The 19,700-nt window shown below is 44.9% G+C and overlaps 1 protein-coding gene across 4 annotated transcripts in view; it reads left to right on the top strand.

Annotated features, from left to right (window-relative positions):
- LOC308581512 (uncharacterized protein) overlaps window positions 1-19,700 on the top strand; it is an 86,800-nt gene that overhangs the window by 50,634 nt on the left and 16,466 nt on the right. For all 4 annotated transcript variants that reach the window (XM_081183974.1, XM_081183977.1, XM_081183975.1 and 1 more), the window contains 10 exons: window positions 119-224; window positions 2,138-2,343; window positions 3,149-3,237; window positions 4,439-4,513; window positions 4,774-4,906; window positions 7,022-7,176; window positions 8,452-8,764; window positions 10,693-10,760; window positions 12,803-12,904; window positions 14,019-14,079. In XM_081183974.1, the coding sequence (XP_081040100.1) occupies window positions 119-224; window positions 2,138-2,343; window positions 3,149-3,237; window positions 4,439-4,513; window positions 4,774-4,906; window positions 7,022-7,176; window positions 8,452-8,764; window positions 10,693-10,760; window positions 12,803-12,904; window positions 14,019-14,079 (1,308 nt within the window). The remainder of the gene's footprint in view (window positions 1-118; window positions 225-2,137; window positions 2,344-3,148; window positions 3,238-4,438; window positions 4,514-4,773; window positions 4,907-7,021; window positions 7,177-8,451; window positions 8,765-10,692; window positions 10,761-12,802; window positions 12,905-14,018; window positions 14,080-19,700) is intronic.

Genomic DNA, 19,700 nt, shown 5'->3' with positions numbered 1-19,700 from the left:
CTTAAACCCACCACTGTTCTGGCACATGATATTATCATTTCTTGACAAGGGTGCATTCAGAATCTGAAATCAGATCCTCAAATTCACAAATTATATCAGAGTATTCCTTTTCTTTAAGGGAAGAATGAAGAAGAAGAAAAAGATGCTTTTTCGGACAAGTACCACAATGGCCCTGTACTGGCAGTGGATTCCTGCAAGAATTATTCTCTCTTTTTAAGTTGCGGGTAGGTGAATAGTTTGATGTTACCTTTTGTAACATGGGAAAAGGAAGACAGGATGGTGCATGTGCTATAAAATCCATAAATCTATATTATGCCTGCATGCCCCAGATGAGCATCCAGCATAGTGGGGGAAATGCCAGCGCCCACCACTGCTGACTCCAGCATTATTTTAACCTTTTCTTTTTAATACTGTAATTTTTTAAAAAATAAATAAATATCTACCCTAAGAAGATAAGTACTAGGTAGGAGGGAGATGGCTTCAGGCAAAGCTGGCATGCTTTATCATAATTTCAGTATTTTGTTGCTGCTGCGGTTTGTTTGTTGTTGCTGCTTTGTTTTTGTTGTTGTTTATCAGGTGGGGTATCACTCTTGTGGAACTAGAGTGATACCCTCTAGTTCCACTCTAGTACCACTCTTCCACACTAAGTGGAAATAAATATTATCCCCTGCCTCAAAAAGAGTACAAGTCTCCATATTGCCCATTATGAAATATGATAACTTGCAGACATCCAGTGAATTTTTATTTATTTATTAAATGTGCACCTGGAGATAGAGAGATGCCTGTGTGCATGGAAGAAGATTGCAGAGGGTGGGTGGGGGGAGTGATTTAGGGGAGGGACAAAATAATACAGCCCAGACACATTCCATTAAGCCCCACCCACTGGTGTGGGCAGTAGCTGCAGAATAGCAATACAGTTAATATCTATTTGGGTTTTAAACTGAGTGTGTAGAATCCAATCTCTCATGCCGAAAACCAAATCTGAACGACCTGCTTGTGTTTCTTGAAGCATCTCATATTAGAGGCGTGGGGAATTAGATTTAGATGGCAGGCCAGATCTTCATTTACCCCAGCCCCTGTGGGTCAACCTTGTCAGGTGGTTGATAATGTTCACCAGCCAATCACCTGCTGCCATAACAAGAGCAGGTAATTTCCTCTCCTACCCACCCCCGCCCTGCCTCTGCAGAGAAAGATATTTGGATTCAAAGCACCTCCTTCAGCAATTCAAATTGCAGCCTCTAAGAAAAAAAGAAAATGGAGCATTTTCTCTCTCCAGGGGGAATGGAATGGATTCAAAGCACTGGTGGAAGATCTTTGAATCTAAACCACTTCTACCTGACCCCTTGACTATACTAGGGAGTTCCCAATACCAGTTAATTTTGGGGACTGCATTTTGAAGCACTGGCAATCAGCTGATTGACACCTGTGGAGGGCTCTTTTCAAGCACCTAGAATTAGCTGGTATCTAGCTGATCGTAGGAGCTTCAAAGTGCCTCTCCAGCAACAAGCTAAGAGGGAGGGGTATTATATCTAGAAATAGAGAGGATATGGTGCTAACAGGTAGAATTAGTTGGGGAGGGGTGCTTTTAGCCCACTGAAATGAAAGATTGTTGCCAAAGTATATGAAAACATTTTTTAATAGGAATTTAAGCAGCAAATGAATAACGTGGGGAGGACAACAATTTTCCTTCAGCCTCCCATGTCCCTTCTAAATCTGTTCTCCAGAGTTTCTTACCCCCTCTGGAGAAGATTTAAGGAGACATGGGGGGCTGCAGGGTAGAGGGGGGGTGACTTAAAATTACTTCCCTCCCCATTCTGCTCATGGAAGTCTTACCATCAGCTGAGCAACACTGTTGGATACAAGCTTGTGTGTCTTTTATAATTTTGTTTTATTTCTCAAACGTAGGATTTCATTCATTTAATACAAACAATAAAAACACATGATTTTAGAAAAAAACCTTCATCCTGTAATCAGGAACCTGGTATATTCAGTGCTAAACTGAAGTTCGCATGAAATGTGTATGATTTAATTCCAGTTTGCTTTAGTACTGTGTGGGTCTTGAAAGTAAGCTTCTGCATAAGAGTGAGTTATAGTCTGTTTTAAGACTATTTCCCATGATGTTCCCTTTATTTTCTAGTTCAGATTCCACGATAAAGCTATGGGATACACAGAAGAATCTGGTGGCAGATATCACTCTTGATAACACTTTAAGCACAGCCTGTTTCCTGAATAGTTCGGGTGATATTTTACTGGCTTTCAAAAATGATATTTACGTCTTGTCTCACAGTAAGACACTGGGCTTATTGAATGCAAATATTGATGCCTCTAGCATCTCAGCAACAGGTAACCTCTATGATTATATTAACATAATTTCTTCATTTTTAAATAATATTTCGTACTCAGGCAGTCTGATCCCATCCATTTTTACTCAGAAACAACTCCTACTGTATTCACTGTGGGCTATTCCTGTGTAAGTGTTTATAGGATTGCAGCCTTTTCTGCTAGTTGGTGTAAAAGATAATTTGGCATGATGCAATTAGAAACTTACTGCTAACCAGCATTTAGTATTCATATGTACACCAACACTAACCGGTATTAACAGAAACCAAAGTTTCTGTCATAACCATGTTTTGAAATGGGGTTTGAACTCTTGGTCTGTGTCAGTCATGGTAAGTAGGGACATAACATATGTCATGGAATTTCTGAAAGGCAGCACTTTGTCCTGAATTGTCTTGGGCAAATCAATCGAGAAATCGTGTTTTGTAACGTGGGAGTTTGCTCAACAATTTTGAGTTCGAACCTATTGTTAAAGAGAAAAAGGATCCATTCTGGAAGAGGAAGTGTACTTGGCAAATTGGGAACCAGACTCAGGAAACCATGGTTTTCAGGGAAATTGTGTTATGTCTGCCCTGGCTCATTGTGGTATCTTATTTGGCAGTGTTTTCCTGTTCATTTGAGTGAAGAACAGAAAATTAGTTATTGATAACCAATATGCATGTAAAAAACAACTCATATTTCTTTTTATTGTTTGCAGGGGTATAATGCTAAGTAAAAATTGTAAATAAAATAAGAGTGGTTTGTCATTATGGTTTCATGTTACAACGTGAATGCTTCAATATAAATGCTGCTATCATGATCTCTTCTCCAGAATCCTATATTTTTGAAAGTCAACCTCCGGAAGAGCTAGAAAGAGGGAAAACTTACGTCTCGAAGCCAGTTGAGATGGCATCATATCTGGTATGTTGTAACTGACACAGCATTTTTAGCAACATGAAGAAACAGAGGTTGCCTAAATACTGCGCTCTTGGAGAGATGATTCACTAAACTGAATTGCATCTAAAATCAGGTGCAAAGTCTGCCACCCGCTGTTAGATGCAGTGCATTGCAATAACTGCAAAACTAATATCTGTTTTAAAAGTTAGATTTGGAATCTGTCATTAACAAAATATGTATGTTATGTTGAAGACTAGATTGCCACAGCTTATTTAAATAAATTCAACATTACGTATTGTTTCTAGATTTAATTTATAGAAGTTTTTTTTTAGGAGCTGTTTTATTTCAGGGCAGATCTATTTCTGTATTGAATCAGATTTCACAAACTTACAATAACTACTTTTCATAGTATCACCCTCTTAAGTCTTTAAGGCTAAAATATGATACCCACATACTTGGTAGTAAACCTAGGTGGAATCTACACACATATAAAAACCACTGTGAAAATGCTTTTTAAAAATGTTTTGAAAAATGCATTGAATTTTGCATAGCTCACTGTTTCCATCTTGTGTCACATTTGTATATTGCACTTTAAAGGTAAAGGTAAAGGTACCCCTGCCCGTACGGGCCAGTCGTGTCCGACTCTAGGGTTGTGCGCTCATCTCACTTAAGAGGCCGGGGGCCAGCGCTGTCCGCAGACACTTCCGGGTCATGTGGCCAGCGTGATGAAGCTGTTCTAGCGAGCCTGCACCAGTGCAGCACACGGAAATGCTGTTTACCTTCCCGCTATAAAGCGGTACCTATTTATCCACTTGCACTTAGGGGTGCTTTCGAACTGCTAGGTGGGCAGGAGCTGGGACCGAAAGACGGGAGCTCACCCTGCCGCGGGGATTCGAACCGCCGACCATGCGATCGGCAAGTCCTAGGCACTGAGGTTTTACCCACAGCGCCACCCGCATCTCTATATTGCACTTTACAACACATTTAAAACATTTTATTTGCAGCTGTGTAGCTGAGTCCATAATTTAACTCAATGGGACTTCTGAATATATATATATATATATATATATATATGTGTGTGTGTGTGTGTGTGTGTGTGTGTGTGTATGATTGAACTATGACTTGAACACACTGAACATCTGTAACACATATTCCTGTTCACTAATAGCAATATTATAAAAAATAGACTTTTATCATACCATGAATATCTTTACTATTTCTCTAGGTACCTTACAAGGGATATACCTTCACTGAAGACTTCACATCAGACTTGTTGGTTTTACCAAAGAAGAAAGGAAAGGTTGGGTTATAGTGTAATGAAGCATATTTTACACAGTTATGACACAGATCCTTCAGTATCACAAAAAGACACCTATATCAAGTTTTAAGTTATATCAACAGCTACTTAAATTTAATTGGCAAATAATGAATTAATCCATTAAAAGGCATATAATTAGGTGTAAAGAGGTGAAGTAATTTTAGATGTTCAATTATAAACAATTTTATTTTAAAAAATAGTAAGCAGATTACATGCATTTGTATTTTTCTCTTCCCTATTAGCCAGTCTGGAGATTACCAGTGGCTCCCTCAGCAATCTACTGCTCTCCCTGTTCCTCAGATGTTTCTCTGAATATATTTGATTTCCTGCTCCAACCTGGAACTCCTGACTTAGAAGAACGTGATAAAGCTGAAAGTAATGGTTTAAATATAAATATAATCGGGGGTCTGGGGCATTCTTTGGGTTTGCTCTCCCCTCCATCCTGGAAACCTATCCCAAAGCAATGCAACAGTGTTTTTCCCTGGCATGGCAGAGCCTGTTCCTTATCAGCTTGCTTCAGCACACAACACTAGAAGTCCTTTGTGACTGAGAGAAGCTGGGAACTGGTTTTGCCCTTTTCTACCTTGCATCTTGATTGCTCCCATCCATTCTGTGGCCCCATTTCCATTTCGCTTCCATTCCCCTTTTGTTCCCTCGGTTGCATCTGCAGTGCTTCTAACCGTAGCTGAGTAACGGTGTGAGCTGATGAATTGATAGGCTGTCTGCTTAAAAAAAAGGTAAAGGACCCCTGACAGTTAAGTCCAGTCACAGACAACTCTGGGGTTGCGGTGCTCAGCTCACTTTACTGGCCAAGGGAGCCGGCGTTTGTCCACAGACAGTTTTTCCGGGTCATGTGGCCAACATGACTAAGCTACTTCCGGCGCAACAGAACACCAATACCAGAGCAGCACATGGAAACGCCGTTTACCTTCCCTCTGGAGCAGTACCTATTTATCTACTTTTTGGCATGCTTTTGAACTGCTAGGTTGGCAGGAGCTGGGACCGAGCAACGGGAGCTCGTCCCATTGCCGGGATTCGAGCTGCTGACCTTCCAATCGGCAAGCCCTAGGCTCTGTGGTTTAGACCACAACACCACCCTGTTAGGGCATGTTATTCTGTTCACAGTCAAAAGCACAGCTGAGCGAAGCATGGGCTCTATCACACTGGTCTTCGACTGGTAGGTTAGGACCCAAAGTGGGTCACAGCCTGATTTGAGGTGGGTCATAGCAGGAGCACTGCTACCTTGCAAATATGTGGTATAAGATTAAGAAATGGGTCCCCACATGCATGTTTGGATTTTAAAAGGGTCCTGGATCTGGAAAGGTTGGAAATACCTACTCTATCACATTTCTTTTGGTGCTGAACAGTGAAAAACTACTATGCAATATCTAGCAAATTACTCCTTTTAATAGCAAGGTGGGGGGCTCCCCTGTTGTTTTACTTAGAAGCAAAGCAGGGCCACCCACAAATACAAAAGAGGCATCTGTAAGTTGGGGGCAACCCTGAGGTTTTGCAGAAATAAATCTTTCAAAGTTAGATACCCAAGAGGAGGGAGCCCCTGTACAGCATGTTACAGTCTCATTGTTCTTCATTGCAAGTCCACAGCAGTGCAGGTTACAACAAATAGCAAGTACCATTTTAAAACAGATAAAAATCACTGCAGTTTTAAAATGCACAAGACTATTCCAAAATGGAACAGAGAAATAAAAATTCAGCAAGGGAGGTGAGTCACAGAAAACAAAATGCCTGAACTATCAAAGGTCAAGGTAAAGAGGTATGACTTCAGCATGTAGTGAAAATTATATAATCGAAGGGGTTGATGCAATTCTGTCGGGAGGGAGTTCCGCAGCTTAAGGGCTGCCACAAAGAAAGCCCACTCCCAGCTGCAATTCCCCACACTTCTGAGGGAGGCGGAACTACTGAGCAAGACTTCTCTGCATATCGTAACTCTAGAGAAGGTCGATAGGGATGGAGATAGTCTTTCAGATATTTGGGGCCTAAGTCAAGCACAAGAGGTAAAAGCACATCTCCACCAGACCAGCATACTTGGAGGTTACTCTCATTGTAATAAATTTTCAGGTAATTGCATTTAGGAACGGAGTGTTTGCAATAAAGTGAAGTTAAAAGTATATAGTCACACATCACTCAATTCTATTTTCAGTGTTTTAATGACATAGATTTCCCCTTGTAAACATGAGAGAAATGTTCTGGGCTGCACACTGCATCTCCAAGTATGAGTATTGGCTAAGAAATGGGCTAGTAATTAAAGATAGGTCAAACCAGAAGTGGGGAGTATGAAAGAAGGACCAAATGAATGTAAAACTGTTGGCTTTGCCAACAAATACTTACTTTGCTTAAGGAGCATGTTATCTCACTTTGGTCTAGTAAAGTCTATCTCCCTAGTCAAAAGTTTCATTGACTCTTTGTGTAAGATTACAAGGAGCAGAAGCAAAGGATCTGATTGAAGTTCTCACTGTTTTCTTTCCTCAGTGTCCGAAAGAATGGTTGTGACAGATGATAAGAAGTACGTGCCTGGGCCAAAATTTCAAGCACAAACTCATTTAGAAATACCTTTCTTTGGAGTTTCTCCATGTTCATCTGTAGTCTGTGAAGAGCCCAAGACAGAAACACAACCTAAGGAGCAGGTTTGTATAACCTCCTTTGTGGCTAACTTAACTATACTGCTAGAGTAGCAGGCTTCACTCGGAGAGTAGAAAAACAGAAGCTATAGGTTTCTTTGTCTTAATATCCTGGGCATGCATCCCCTTTTAAAATTTTCATTGGAAGCCAAGTTTATTATATCATTGGCTTACTATACAATTTTAAAAGAAATGTTCCTGCTGATTTGAACTGAAGTGTACAGCAATACTCCGTATCTCATGTGATACATGACTCAGATAGACTAAGACCCCTTTAAGAGACACAGGGTCAAGGGACACCACAACCTTTCATCTGTGGCTAAGAGAGCACTATTCCCCAGTACTCCTAGAGTTGCTAAGAGAGCAGATGTCTCTTTGAAACATCAGAAGACTGCTTTCATTATGGGCTGAGTTTACAGCCCAACTTCCTTGGCTCAGAGGACCTCAGTGGGAACTTCTGTCTGGTATGACACCAGGGAAGGTCAAGGGCAAGAAATTTCTGCCTTAATAATCCCGATTCCATATGTGCACCATGTAATTTATGATCCTGTGCTAGATTTTGAGTGTGGCTTTATTTTGGGAGTCTTTTGTAAGCTGCTATGGCAACCTAGTTTGGGCTATAAAGCAGGATAGAAGAATTCTAAGTAAGTAAATAAATAAATAAACACTTCAGAACATTTGCTCTACTACTTAATTTTAATAGCGGTGACCTCGTATGTATTGATTTCGTGAATTTGTAGACAGATGGCCAAAACAGAGACGTTACGACTACTTTATACCATATGTGGACAAGCTTTTCCCATCAACGGCAAAAAGCCACAGGGAAAATTATTTATAAGGCCAGATAGCCAAGAACACTCTTGCAGAGCACACTATGCTCACAAGAGGGGCTTAAGGATTGCCTTCTTTGGCACATGTCTATTAAATGGCAGCTTCCTATGACTTTGACTGAAAAGTGATCAACTTCACCAGGTCACATAAGTCCAGATTCAGCAATTAGCTATTCTGCTTCACTTGTAAGCTAATATTCTTGAGAGGAAAACATCTCCTTTTGCTCTCTCACCCTTTCCTTCTTAGCTGTCTGGACTTATAAAACATGGAACGTTTCCACAATTTTCGACTTAGCTGGGGTCTACATTACAGTTATAGGATTTCCAGATTTTATGTTGCTAGACCTTTGGAGATCTCATAAATTGTGTGTGTTTTTAAGGGTGTTGGAACTGAATCTTCTTCTTCTTCTTCTTCTTCCTGAAAACTAATGCTACTTTATTGCTTGTTAAGGTTGCTTCAGCAAAGAGTGAGTTACCCATTGTGGAGCCAGTACAGGAGATTATAAGTAAAGAGCTGCATTTGAGAAAAGAAGAAACAGTCCCAGAAGCTGCAGAAGATTCAGGAGCTGCAGAAGATTCAGGAGCTGCAGAAACTCTAGAAGATTCAGGAGCTGCAGAAGATCCAGGAGCTGCAGAAACTCTAGAAGATTCAGGAGCTGCAGAAGCTCCAGAAGATTCAGGAGCTCCAGAATCAAAGCAAGAGGCTATCCAAAATTTGAAGGAAAAAAGGACCCTAGAGTGCTTAGATTCAATTCCACACATAGGTATTCCAAGATTATCTACTTCCACTATTTGCTTTCATCGGAGTTTCCCTTCCCTGTTCTTGACCACGCCCCCCCCTCCCAATGCCTCAGTCTCACAATTAGGCTTGAAAGATGCCTTGGCTTGGCTAGAAAAGGAGGCTTTGTTCAAACCTAGTTTCAACAGAGGGGCAATTTCAGGCCAGTTGCAGCTGGGGGGTGGGGAAGATTAGCTTTATCTCTCCAGCAGAGATACACACTCCTGAACATTGAAATCCTCCCCTACCAGCCCCACTGCAATTGGACTTGAAAGAAGCCTTCTATTATAGCCATAGGGGAAAAAATGCAAGCCTAATTACTGGCACAAGAGTTTAAGCACATCTTTTATTTTAGTTTCATTCTTTTCTATGAGAAGAGGGCATTGGAGGGCATTCCTTCAACTGAGGATAATATGTCCCCTCTGATACATATACAGTGGCACCTCAGGTTACAGATGCTTCGGGTTACAGACGCTTTGGGTTACAAATTTCGTTAACCAGGTTAAGAACTTTGCCCCAGGTTAAGAACGGAAATCGCGTGCCAGTGGCGCAGTGGCAACAGGATGTCCATTAGCAAAAGCACGCCTCAGGTTAAGAACTGTTTCAGCTTAAGAACGGACCTCTGGGACAAATTAAGTTCTTAACCCGAGGTACCACTATAGACAGCGTCCAGTTCTTCAGGTGCCTCTCCAGAGGTAGGGCTAGCCTTTTGTTCCAGATCAACCCTGCCTTGCATGCAGAATGCTTGGTTCCTGCTGGAACTTTCAAGAGACTAACTGTTTTTCTTCTTCAGGCCTAAACTTTAAAAAAATCTTACAGCCTTGCAGCCTTCTAGCCTTACAGCCTATTTTCCCCCACCTCCGCCTCCTTCCCATTCTCAACCCATCTCCCACTGCATTGAGCACAGACTTGAAATAAGGGACCACAAACCAGCAAATGGGTTTAGGAACCTTCCCTCACTTCACCTGCATCAAGAAGAGCCCTTTACCAGGTAGCACAATGGCACTGCATCCTCTTCCCCATCACCAACAACTAGCCTAGAAAGCACCCATGACAGACAGTTCTGGATCAGTGGCACCATCGGTAGCTCACCCAGAAGCATCCCAACTCCCTCCCCTTCATATAGGGCAGGTAGAGAGGACAGTAGCATGACCAGCCTTTTGAAGAGGCCCAGCAGAAGTTGGAGCACTGCAAGTCCAGTGAACTGAAACAAGGCCAGGTGCCGGAGGAAGCCAGGGAATAAGTACTCAATTTAACACAAGCTCAAGCTCACTTTGGACTTCTCTGGTGAGAGACCTCCCAGAGTTCATACATTGAGCCAAAGACTTAGTGGCTCCATGAGCCCTTCCATCAGAGGCAGCCAGATCCTTATGTATCTGCTCCATGCCTCATTCACCCCCTTAAAATCACAACAAGAAGAGAACAAAGCAAAAATTGCTGTATTGATAGGCCAAGACATAAACTTGAGAAAATCCACAGTTCCCATCCAAGGATCTCAGACTGCCCTTTGTCCAAGTGGCTTCCTTCCTCTGCCTCAGTGAGTGTGTGTCCTCCATGCAAAAAGACCAAACATCTCCTGAGAATCAAGGCAAGTAGAAGACAGTTCTCTAAACTTGTCATAGCATAAAAAAGGTCATATGTTCCCCCTCTGGCATCCTCTACCTTGACTTGGATGCTCAAAAAGGAGAAAGGGAGCATCTGAAGAATTGGACCCTGCCTATCTCTGCCAGGTGTTAATCCAAGGTTGAAGGAATGCTTCTCATTTCAGAGCTTTGCTGTGAGGTATAGAAACAGCAGTTCCACAAGAAAATGCCTTCTGCATTCAGAAGGGCACCTTTAGATCCAACCCTTTATTTTCATGTAACTGGTGTGAAGACTCATAAAACTGAGAGGCTTTTTCATCATTTTTTGTAGATTCTTTAATTTATGGAACAACCAAAGAAAGATATTTGGGCAAAGACAGACTATTCAAGCATGTAAAGGTATTAATCATCCTGTTTAATATTTTCTTTCATGTTAATGATGTTTAAATTCTATTGATTTAAACAGAAGCATTGATCATAACTAACTCCAGCTGAAAACAGTAAACATAAAGATACTTAATATTGGCCAAACTATATCACTAATTTACAGGGATGATTTTGGGTGTGTGCTTTCTAAAGGCTATCTTACTAACTTACTACATTAATATCCCAGTACTGATATGAAGTATAGGTTTCACACCAAATGTAGCATGAATTCTCAGCTATCTTTCTCTGGAGATCAAAATTATAAAACAAGAACAAGACAAACACCTAAAACAGGCATAGGCAAACTCAGCCCTCCAGTTGTTTTGGAACTACAACTCCCATCATCCCTGACCACTGGTCCTGTTAGCTAGGTAGGGATGATGGGAGTTGTAGTCCTAAAACATCTAGAGGGCCGAGTTTGCCTATGCCTGACTTAAAACAAAAGCAGGCCTACAGCTCTCTGCTAGCTTCAGGCTCTCCTTTCACGTTCTCTCCTAGACAGAACAACCAGGAGGTGATTCTTAAAAGATACAGCAACACAAATTTATTGAGATTTTGGTACTTCACAGCAGAGGTTGATTGAAAATTACATTTGTCTTAATTTTTACTTGCCCACTTTACTGTAATCTCCAAAATGTTAAAAGTTTTTTTTCTTTCTTTCTCTGCTGTATCATTCTTAAGCTTGGTAACAAAACCACAGCATGGGGCAAAACTTAAATTAGAGCTTACTATGCACGGGACACGGGTGGCACTGTGGGTTAAACCACAGAGCCTAGGGCTTGTCGATCAGAAGGTCGGCGGTTCAAATCCCTGCAACAGGGTGAGCTCCTGTTGCTCGGTCCCTGCTCCTACCAACCTAGCAGTTCGAAAGCACATCAAAGTGCAAGTAGATAAATAGGTACCACTCTGGCGGGAAGGTAAATGGTGTTTCCGTGCACTGCTCTGGTTCACCAAAAGTGGCTTAGTCATGCTGGCCACATGACCCAGAAGCTGTACGCCTGCTCCCTAGGCCAATAAAGCGAGATGAGCGCCGCAACCCCAGAGCCATCCGCGACTGGACCTAATGGTACCTTTACCTTTATGCAATGAAATGGTAGTTTCAGTGATATGGAAGGATGGGTCACTGTGCAATGCACAATGAGAGGAGAGATTTTCCCCTCCCCACTCACTTCACTGTGCACTGAACAGCGATCTAATGAACATTGTATCCACCACATTATTGTAACATGCAATCAGTATGATTTTGGTTTTTCATGTCCGTTCTTAGTTTAACACATGGAAGTTGCCTTTGGAGACGACTGAAGTTAAGGAAACAGTGAAGGTCTCTGAGGTATATTTTGAGCTATCCAGCTCAATCCTGGGTAGAGAGAGATGTGGCCCGATTGTTCAGGCATGCCAGTTGAACATTGCATCCATTTCCAGCATTAGCATCCCTTCTATGCCTGTATCAGATGACTTCTAAAGCATTGGTCTTGGCCCTAAAGTTGGCATTGGTGCAAGACTCATGAATGCTGCCATCTGCAGTGGCACACTGTCCTCTGTGGCAGGACTGTGTTCCTGCCCTAAGGATACAAGGTGTTTCCCATCAATGTTTACCTCAGGGTGGGACTGTACTGCTTTCTGCTGGTGGGGCTCATTTCCCAGGTGCTAGTTGTGCCTGTGATAGTCTTGCTGTTGCCATGGAAGAGCTTCATTAGATCGGGGTAAGGTGAGATGCTTAACAGGAAGAAGCAGCACACTACATTTGCAGTGTTTGAATATGAGGCAGTAGTGACCAAACTTGGCCCTCCAGCTGTTTTGGGACTACAGTTCCCATCATCCCTGACCACTGGTCAGGGATGATGGGAGTTGTAGTCCAAAAACAGCTAGAGGGCCAAGTTTGGCCACCACCGATATATGGGGTTTCTAACTGGGACAACTAGTTATATCATGTTTCTTATAAGATTAGGTATTCAAATTATGTGATGTTATGAAATATGCTGCGTAATTTTTCAAAATCTGTGTGATACGCTTAGGAACCCAAGAAGCTCGTGCCCAAGAAGCTCCTGAAAATAGAAAGGTTGAGTCTCAAAATGATGCGGACACCCAAACATACAAAAAATAGTTTGCTTGCAAAGGTACTTTTTGTTATTCTAACAAACGAAAACATCTGGATATTTATAATTTTAACTCAATTGCTGGTTGTTGGGGTGGAGGTGAAAGAAAGTTTGTTGTCATTTACATAGTAACTTTGCATGAGAGACACTTTTTTCCCCCTCCCAAAGAGAACATTTCTAATAATATGGCTTGGGTATACTAAGATACCTTTTACATACTAATTTCTTTCTTGGATACTGGCAGCCGTTCCACTTGGCTGCAGCAGACACACAGGTGAGGCAGCGTATCCACTCTATTGAGTCGATTGGGATAAGCTGCTATTTGATCTTCCTCCTCTGGAATTGTCTCCTTGGTGACTGTTCCAACTGGTCATTGTGCAAGGAGAAAGCATTGGAACCCAAAGTGGCTTCTTTTTATTTCTCTTTCCATACCTCCCCACTTCCTTTTCATCCTGTCTTTTAAATTGTACATTTGAACACAGGGCATTATAATTATTTTTTAAAAGAAATAATAAGGTCCATATTATTGGGGAATGAAGGAAGCTTCAGCAAAAATGAGAGCTAGCTAATTTTCTTCAAGAAACGAGTATACATAGAGTCTGCCCCCAAATGCAGCACTTCTGCATCAGACAGCTTGCTGCTAGAACGTGGGGCATGGTTGGTTCAGCGCTGGGTGAAGTGAGGAAGGGAAAACGCAAGCCAAGAACTTAATTTCAGTGGTGTTGGCACTTCTCACTGTGCACCTGGTATAGTTATGGGCATTCTTACGAACTGCAAATGACCCTTCACATTGCATCCAAGCCTCTGGCCACAGGAGTAGCGACACCACTGCTTGACAAAGGTGGACTGTAAGTGACCATTCCCATGCTTTTGTTCAAACTACTGGAGTTACAAGTGCAGTGGAACCACAATTCTCTTTCTTAGCAAAGTGGATTTGCAAGTCCTGGTTATAATTGAATGTAGTTGGTGTCAAAATGAAAGCAAACCATGGATGGGAGGGAGGGAGGGGGTGGGAGTGCCCAAGAATAAGCTTCTTCCAGCATCTCAACCATGGTGCACCCATGATTGTCTGTATGGCTTGTCCTGCAGAATGCTTGATGTGGAAAAATGACTTTCCTTCTCTTTTGCCCTCTAGAGTGCTATGAGATCTAGAGACCACACATACGCCTCATGTGCCCAATCAGCTATTTCTGTTGGTAAGATGTTGGGAATCTTGTATAAACTAGTTCCTTTCCTCTGCCTCATTCATTTCCATTTCAGATTCAGTGGGTTGGATCCAGGCTAACTGAGCAGTCCTAACATGGCAATAGTGGGGGAGATACCACCATCTTATTATAATTACAATTGCCTTCTTTTCATTGGTTATTCTACCAGTTGCAACAATTGGTGATCGCTTGAGTTCGTAGGAAAAAGCCTTACGCTGTACAGTTACCATAAATAACCAGAAGATGGAGCATAGGCTACACTGTTTGGGAAATGTGAAATAATAATAATAATAATAATAATAAATTTTATTTATATCCCGCCCTCCCCAGCCGAAGCCGGGCTCAGGGCGGCTAACAACACTAAAATAGTGCCACATTATAAAAACATCATAAGAATTAATTAAAATCAAAATTGATGGCAACCATAAACTAAAGTATTGTAAAGATTGCCAAAGGAGGGAGTCAGGCTGTGCCCTGGCCAAAGGCCTGGTGGAACAGCTCTGTCTTGCAGGCCCTGCGGAAAGATGTCAAGTCCTGCAGGGCCCTGGTCTCTTGGGACAGAGCGTTCCACCAGGTTGGAGCCGCAGCCGAAAAAGCCCTGGCTCTAGTTGAGGCCAGCCTAACCTCTCTGAGGCCTGGGACCTTCAAGATGTTTTTATTTGAGGACCGTAAGTTCCTCTGTGGGGCATACCAGGAGAGGCGGTCCCGTAGGTACGAGGGTCCTAGGCCGTATAGGGCTTTAAAGGTTAAAACCAGCACCTTGAACCTGATCCTGTACTCCACCGGGAGCCAGTGCAGCTGGTATAGCACCGGATGAATGTGATCCCGCAGCGAAGACCCCGTAAGGAGTCTCGCTGCGGCATTCTGCACCCGCTGGAGTTTCTGGGTCAGTCTCAAGGGCAGCCCCACGTAGAGCGAGTTACAATAATCCAGTCTGGAGGTGACCGTCGCATGGATCACAGTGGCTAGGTCAGGGCGAGAGAGGTAAGGAGCCAACTGCTTAGCTTGGCGGAGATGAAAAAATGCCGCCTTTGTTATAGCTGCAATCTGCGCCTCCATGGAGAGGGAGGTATCGAAGATTACACCCAAACTCTTAACGGACGGTGCTGGCACTAATTGCACCCCCGCAAGAGATGGGAGTTGCCCCCTCAATCCCATATCGTCCCGTCCCAGCCAGAGGACCTCTGTCTTCGAAGGATTTAACTTCAACCGGCTCCCACGTAACCATCCAGCCACAGCTTCCAAGCATCTGATCAGTGTGTCTGGGGCCGAGTCAGGATGGCCATCCATCAACAGATAGAGTTGGGTGTCATCAGCATACTGATGGCAGCCCAGCCCAAAACTCCGGACAAGCTGGGCGAGGGGGCGCATAAAGATGTTAAAAAGCATCGGGGAGAGAATCGCACCCTGAGGCACTCCACACACCAAGGAGTGGCGGGATGACAGTTCCCCCCCAAGCGCCACCCTCTGTCCCCGACCAGAGAGAAACGAGCGCAGCCATTGAAGGACTGCGCCCTGGATCCCCACGTCGGCGAGGCGGTGGTCCAGAAGTTCGTGATCGACCATGTCGAAAGCTGCTGACAGATCTAGAAGAATCAGCAGCCCCGACCCGCCTCGGTCCAGCTGTCTACGAAGATCATCTGTTAGGGCGACCAGAGCCGTCTCGGTCCCATGACCAGCGCGGAAGCCGGACTGGAATGGATCCAGAGCCGATGTTTCATCCAGAAACCTACCAAGCTGTTCAACAACCGCTCTCTCAATCACCTTACCCAGGAATGGAAGATTCGAAACTGGGCGGTAATTGGATAGATCTAAGGGATCTAATGATGTTTTCTTTAAGAGCGGACGCACCACTGCCTCCTTCAGTTCCCCTGGGAATGTCCCGGTGCCAAGGGACAAATTGATGATATCCCCCAGGGGGGCCCGCACCTCGTCTGGACACGCTCTAATCAGCCAAGACGGGCACGGGTCGAGAGGACAAGTGGTGGGTTTTCCAGCTCGGAGGAATCTGTCCACATCGGCTGGGGATATCCGGTCAAAGTGGTCCAATACTGGACCCGAGGACAGTCGAGGGGCCTCCAGTTCCTTTATTGTATCCAAATTGGCAGGGAGGTCATGGCGGAGCGACAGGACCTTCTCCGCAAAAAAGCTCGCAAATGCCTCACAGCTGTGTGTCGAATTGTTATTTAAATTTGGCTGTCCTTCGAGGGACGTTAAAGACCGAATTATACTAAATAATTGTGCCGGGCGAGAGCTAGCGGATGCAATGGAGGCCGAGAAGTAAGACTTCTTAGCGGCCTTCACTGCCACCTCGTAGGTTTTCATAAAAACCCTATAAGATGTTCTTGAGGCTCCGTCACGGGCACCCCGCCATACTCGCTCTAGCCGTCTGAGGTCCCGCTTCATTTTCCGGAGCTCCTCAGTAAACCAGGGAGCCCGGTTTCTGCGGGGTCGCAGAGGGCGCTTAGGTGCGATCTCATTGATGGCTGCCAGGAGCTGGGTATTCCAGCCCTCAACAAGCTCAGTCAATGAGTCGCCAGGGGGAGAAAGGTCCCGCAAGGCTTGACGGAATCTATCAGGGTCCATCAGCCTCCGCGGGCGAGCCCAAATTGGCTCACCACCTAAGCAGGGTGGGGGTGGAACATCAATCCTGGCTTTCAGAGCGTAGTGATCAGACCATGGCACCTTCATCGAAGGAAACATGATCACATCTATACCGACGCCAAAGATCAGATCCAGCGTGTGGCCTGCTTGATGTGTGGGGCCCGAAACAAACTGGGAGAGCCCTAGTGTCGCCATGGAAGACACCAGGTCCAGAGCCTGTGAGGAGGGAGTGGCATCGGCATGGATGTTGAAGTCCCCCAATACCAATAGGTTAGGGAACTCCAAGGCCCAGCCGGCCACCGCCTCTAGCAGGCCTGACAGGGTGGCTGCTGGTGCGCTAGGTGGCCGGTACACCAGCCAGACAGCCAAGCTCACCTCGGAGCCCCACACTAGGCCAACACATTCAATGCCGGGGATCGATGGCGGTGGTAGAGCCCTGAAAGAACAATCTTCCCGGATTAATAGTGCCACCCCTCCCCCCCGGCCCACAGTCCGTGACTGGTGGAGGGCGGAAAAACCCGGGGGCGCCATCTCTCGTAAGGTAACAGTATCCCCTTCGCGCACCCAGGTCTCCGTCACACAAGCCAGGTCGACCCCCTGCGAGATGATGAAATCTCGCAGGGTGGCGGTTTTGTTGCCTATAGACCTGGCATTGCACAACACCAGTGACGGAGGTGAGTAATCCTTGCTCAGCCTACCCTCGTCTCTCGGGATGGGGCGCAGATTGGAAGGGGTACGAGCATATCCGTATCTCGATCCCCTTCGCCTATGACATCTGCCCCCACCGCCATACCTCCCTCGCCCCTCCACAGTAGGAATCCCAAGCCTCATACTCGCCTCCATTTACAAATTATAAAAGCAAACAAACAAACAAAGAAACAATTACATCAAAACAAAACCAATCCCCACCCCACTCAGCAACCATCCCACCCCAACCCAAAATAAAACAAAACAAAATAAAAATACATGGATAAAAACCACCGTTTCTGGTGACACAACAGAGTAAAAAATAAAAACACTTTTAAAACACTTTAAAATATATAAAACGTTTAAACATTTGCTGCCGCCGCAGCAGTGTCCTTAGAGTTGTGGCGGTGGTGAGTATGGGGGCCGCCCCCAGGCCCAAGGTGGAGAATGGGCTTGCAGGGGGAGCGGTCCTCCCCAAGACTCACTGGCAGAACAACAGCAGCGATGTCCCGAGGCCTCCTTGGAGCCTTATATGCTGAGGTGGAGTATGGGGCCCGCCCCCAGGCCCAAGGTGGAGAATGGGCTTGCAGGGGGAGCGGTCCTCCCCAAGACTCACCGGCAAAGCGGCAGCAGCGATGTCCCGAGGCCTCCTTGGGGCCTTATATGCTGAGGTGGAGTATGGGGCCCGCCCCCAGGCCCAAGATGGAGAATGGGCTTGCAGGGCGAGTGGTCCTCCCCAAGACTCACTGGCAGAACAACAGCAGCGATGTCCCGAGGCCTCCTTGGAGCCTTATATGCTGAGGTGGAGTATGGGGCCCGCCCCCAGGCCCAAGGTGGAGAATGGGCTTGCAGGGGGAGCGGTCCTCCCCAAGACTCACCGGCAGAACAACAGCAGCGATGTCCCGAGGCCTCCTTGGGGCCTTATATGCTGAGGTGGAGTATGGGGCCCGCCCCCAGGCCCAAGATGGAGAATGGGCTTGCAGGGGGAGCGGTCCTCCCCAAGACTCACTGGCAGAACAACAGCAGCGATGTCCCGAGGCCTCCTTGGAGCCTTATATGCTGAGGTGGAGTATGGGGCCCGCCCCCAGGCCCAAGATGGAGAATGGGCTTGCAGGGGGAGCGGTCCTCCCCAAGACTCACCGGCAAAGCGGCAGCAGCGATGTCCCGAGGCCTCCTTGGGGCCTTATATGCTGAGGTGGAGTATGGGGCCCGCCCCCAGGCCCAAGATGGAGAATGGGCTTGCAGGGCGAGTGGTCCTCCCCAAGACTCACTGGCAGAACAACAGCAGCGATGTCCCGAGGCCTCCTTGGAGCCTTATATGCTGAGGTGGAGTATGGGGCCCGCCCCCAGGCCCAAGGTGGAGAATGGGCTTGCAGGGGGAGCGGTCCTCCCCAAGACTCACTGGCAGAACAATTTGTGAATGCAGTTACTTGTTGAACACTGTAGAGCAGTGGTTCCCAAACCATGTCCCCCATGGACCGCTTGAAAATTGCACAGGGTCTTAGCAGACCACTTAATGACTTTTCTGACTTGTCACACCAATTGCAATGCATTGTGCTAGATGCTGTATGATTTTAAACTATAGTCTTATTGCTTCTTTCATTTCTTATATTGTATTTTATTGTATTGCAATTTGCATATCATAAAATTCAACATGTAATGCAATATAAGAAAGAAAAGAAGCAATAAAAATACAACTAAAAAACAATATGCCTAGTTAATGCAAGACATGCAATAGTCCACCTGGATGAAGCTCACAGACCATGGGTGGTCCAGGGACCACAGTTTGGTTACTCCTGCTGTAGAATGTCACGGTCATCCTCTTGCCAAAGAGAAGCATAGTAATATGCCTGGTGAATTGTGGCTAAAAGCCACACAAATAAATACTCTGTATTTTCTTTAATACTAAGCACCATGACCTTAAATGAGTAATTCATGAGTAATTCTATTTATAAAACCTCAACACTATACTTAAATTCACAGTGGTATGTAATCTAATGTTTCAAAATGCTAAGAAGGAGATATATGAAGGATATGTAATATTAAAAAAATGGCAGGTAGCCATGTTGTTTCATTAAAAAATAATAATCAAAAGTAACAGTAGACTACTGTTAGAACCAACTAAAAAGTTAATGACTAATTGAAGTTAGTGGGCTGCAGTTTCATCAACATCTTTCATCAGTCTGGATCAGGCATAGGCAAACTCGGCCCTCCAGATGTTTTGGGACTACAACTCCCATCATCCCTGACCACTGGTCCTGTTAGCTAGGGATGATGGGAGTTGTAGTCCCAAGACATCTGGAGGGCCGAGTTTGCCTATG

This window comes from Podarcis bocagei, assembly GCF_964188305.1.
Source record: "Podarcis bocagei genome assembly, chromosome: 2".
Lineage (NCBI taxonomy): Eukaryota > Metazoa > Chordata > Lepidosauria > Squamata > Lacertidae > Podarcis > Podarcis bocagei.
The sequence above is the reverse complement of the archived record's forward strand: the minus strand, read 5'-3'. Positions and strand labels throughout refer to the sequence as shown.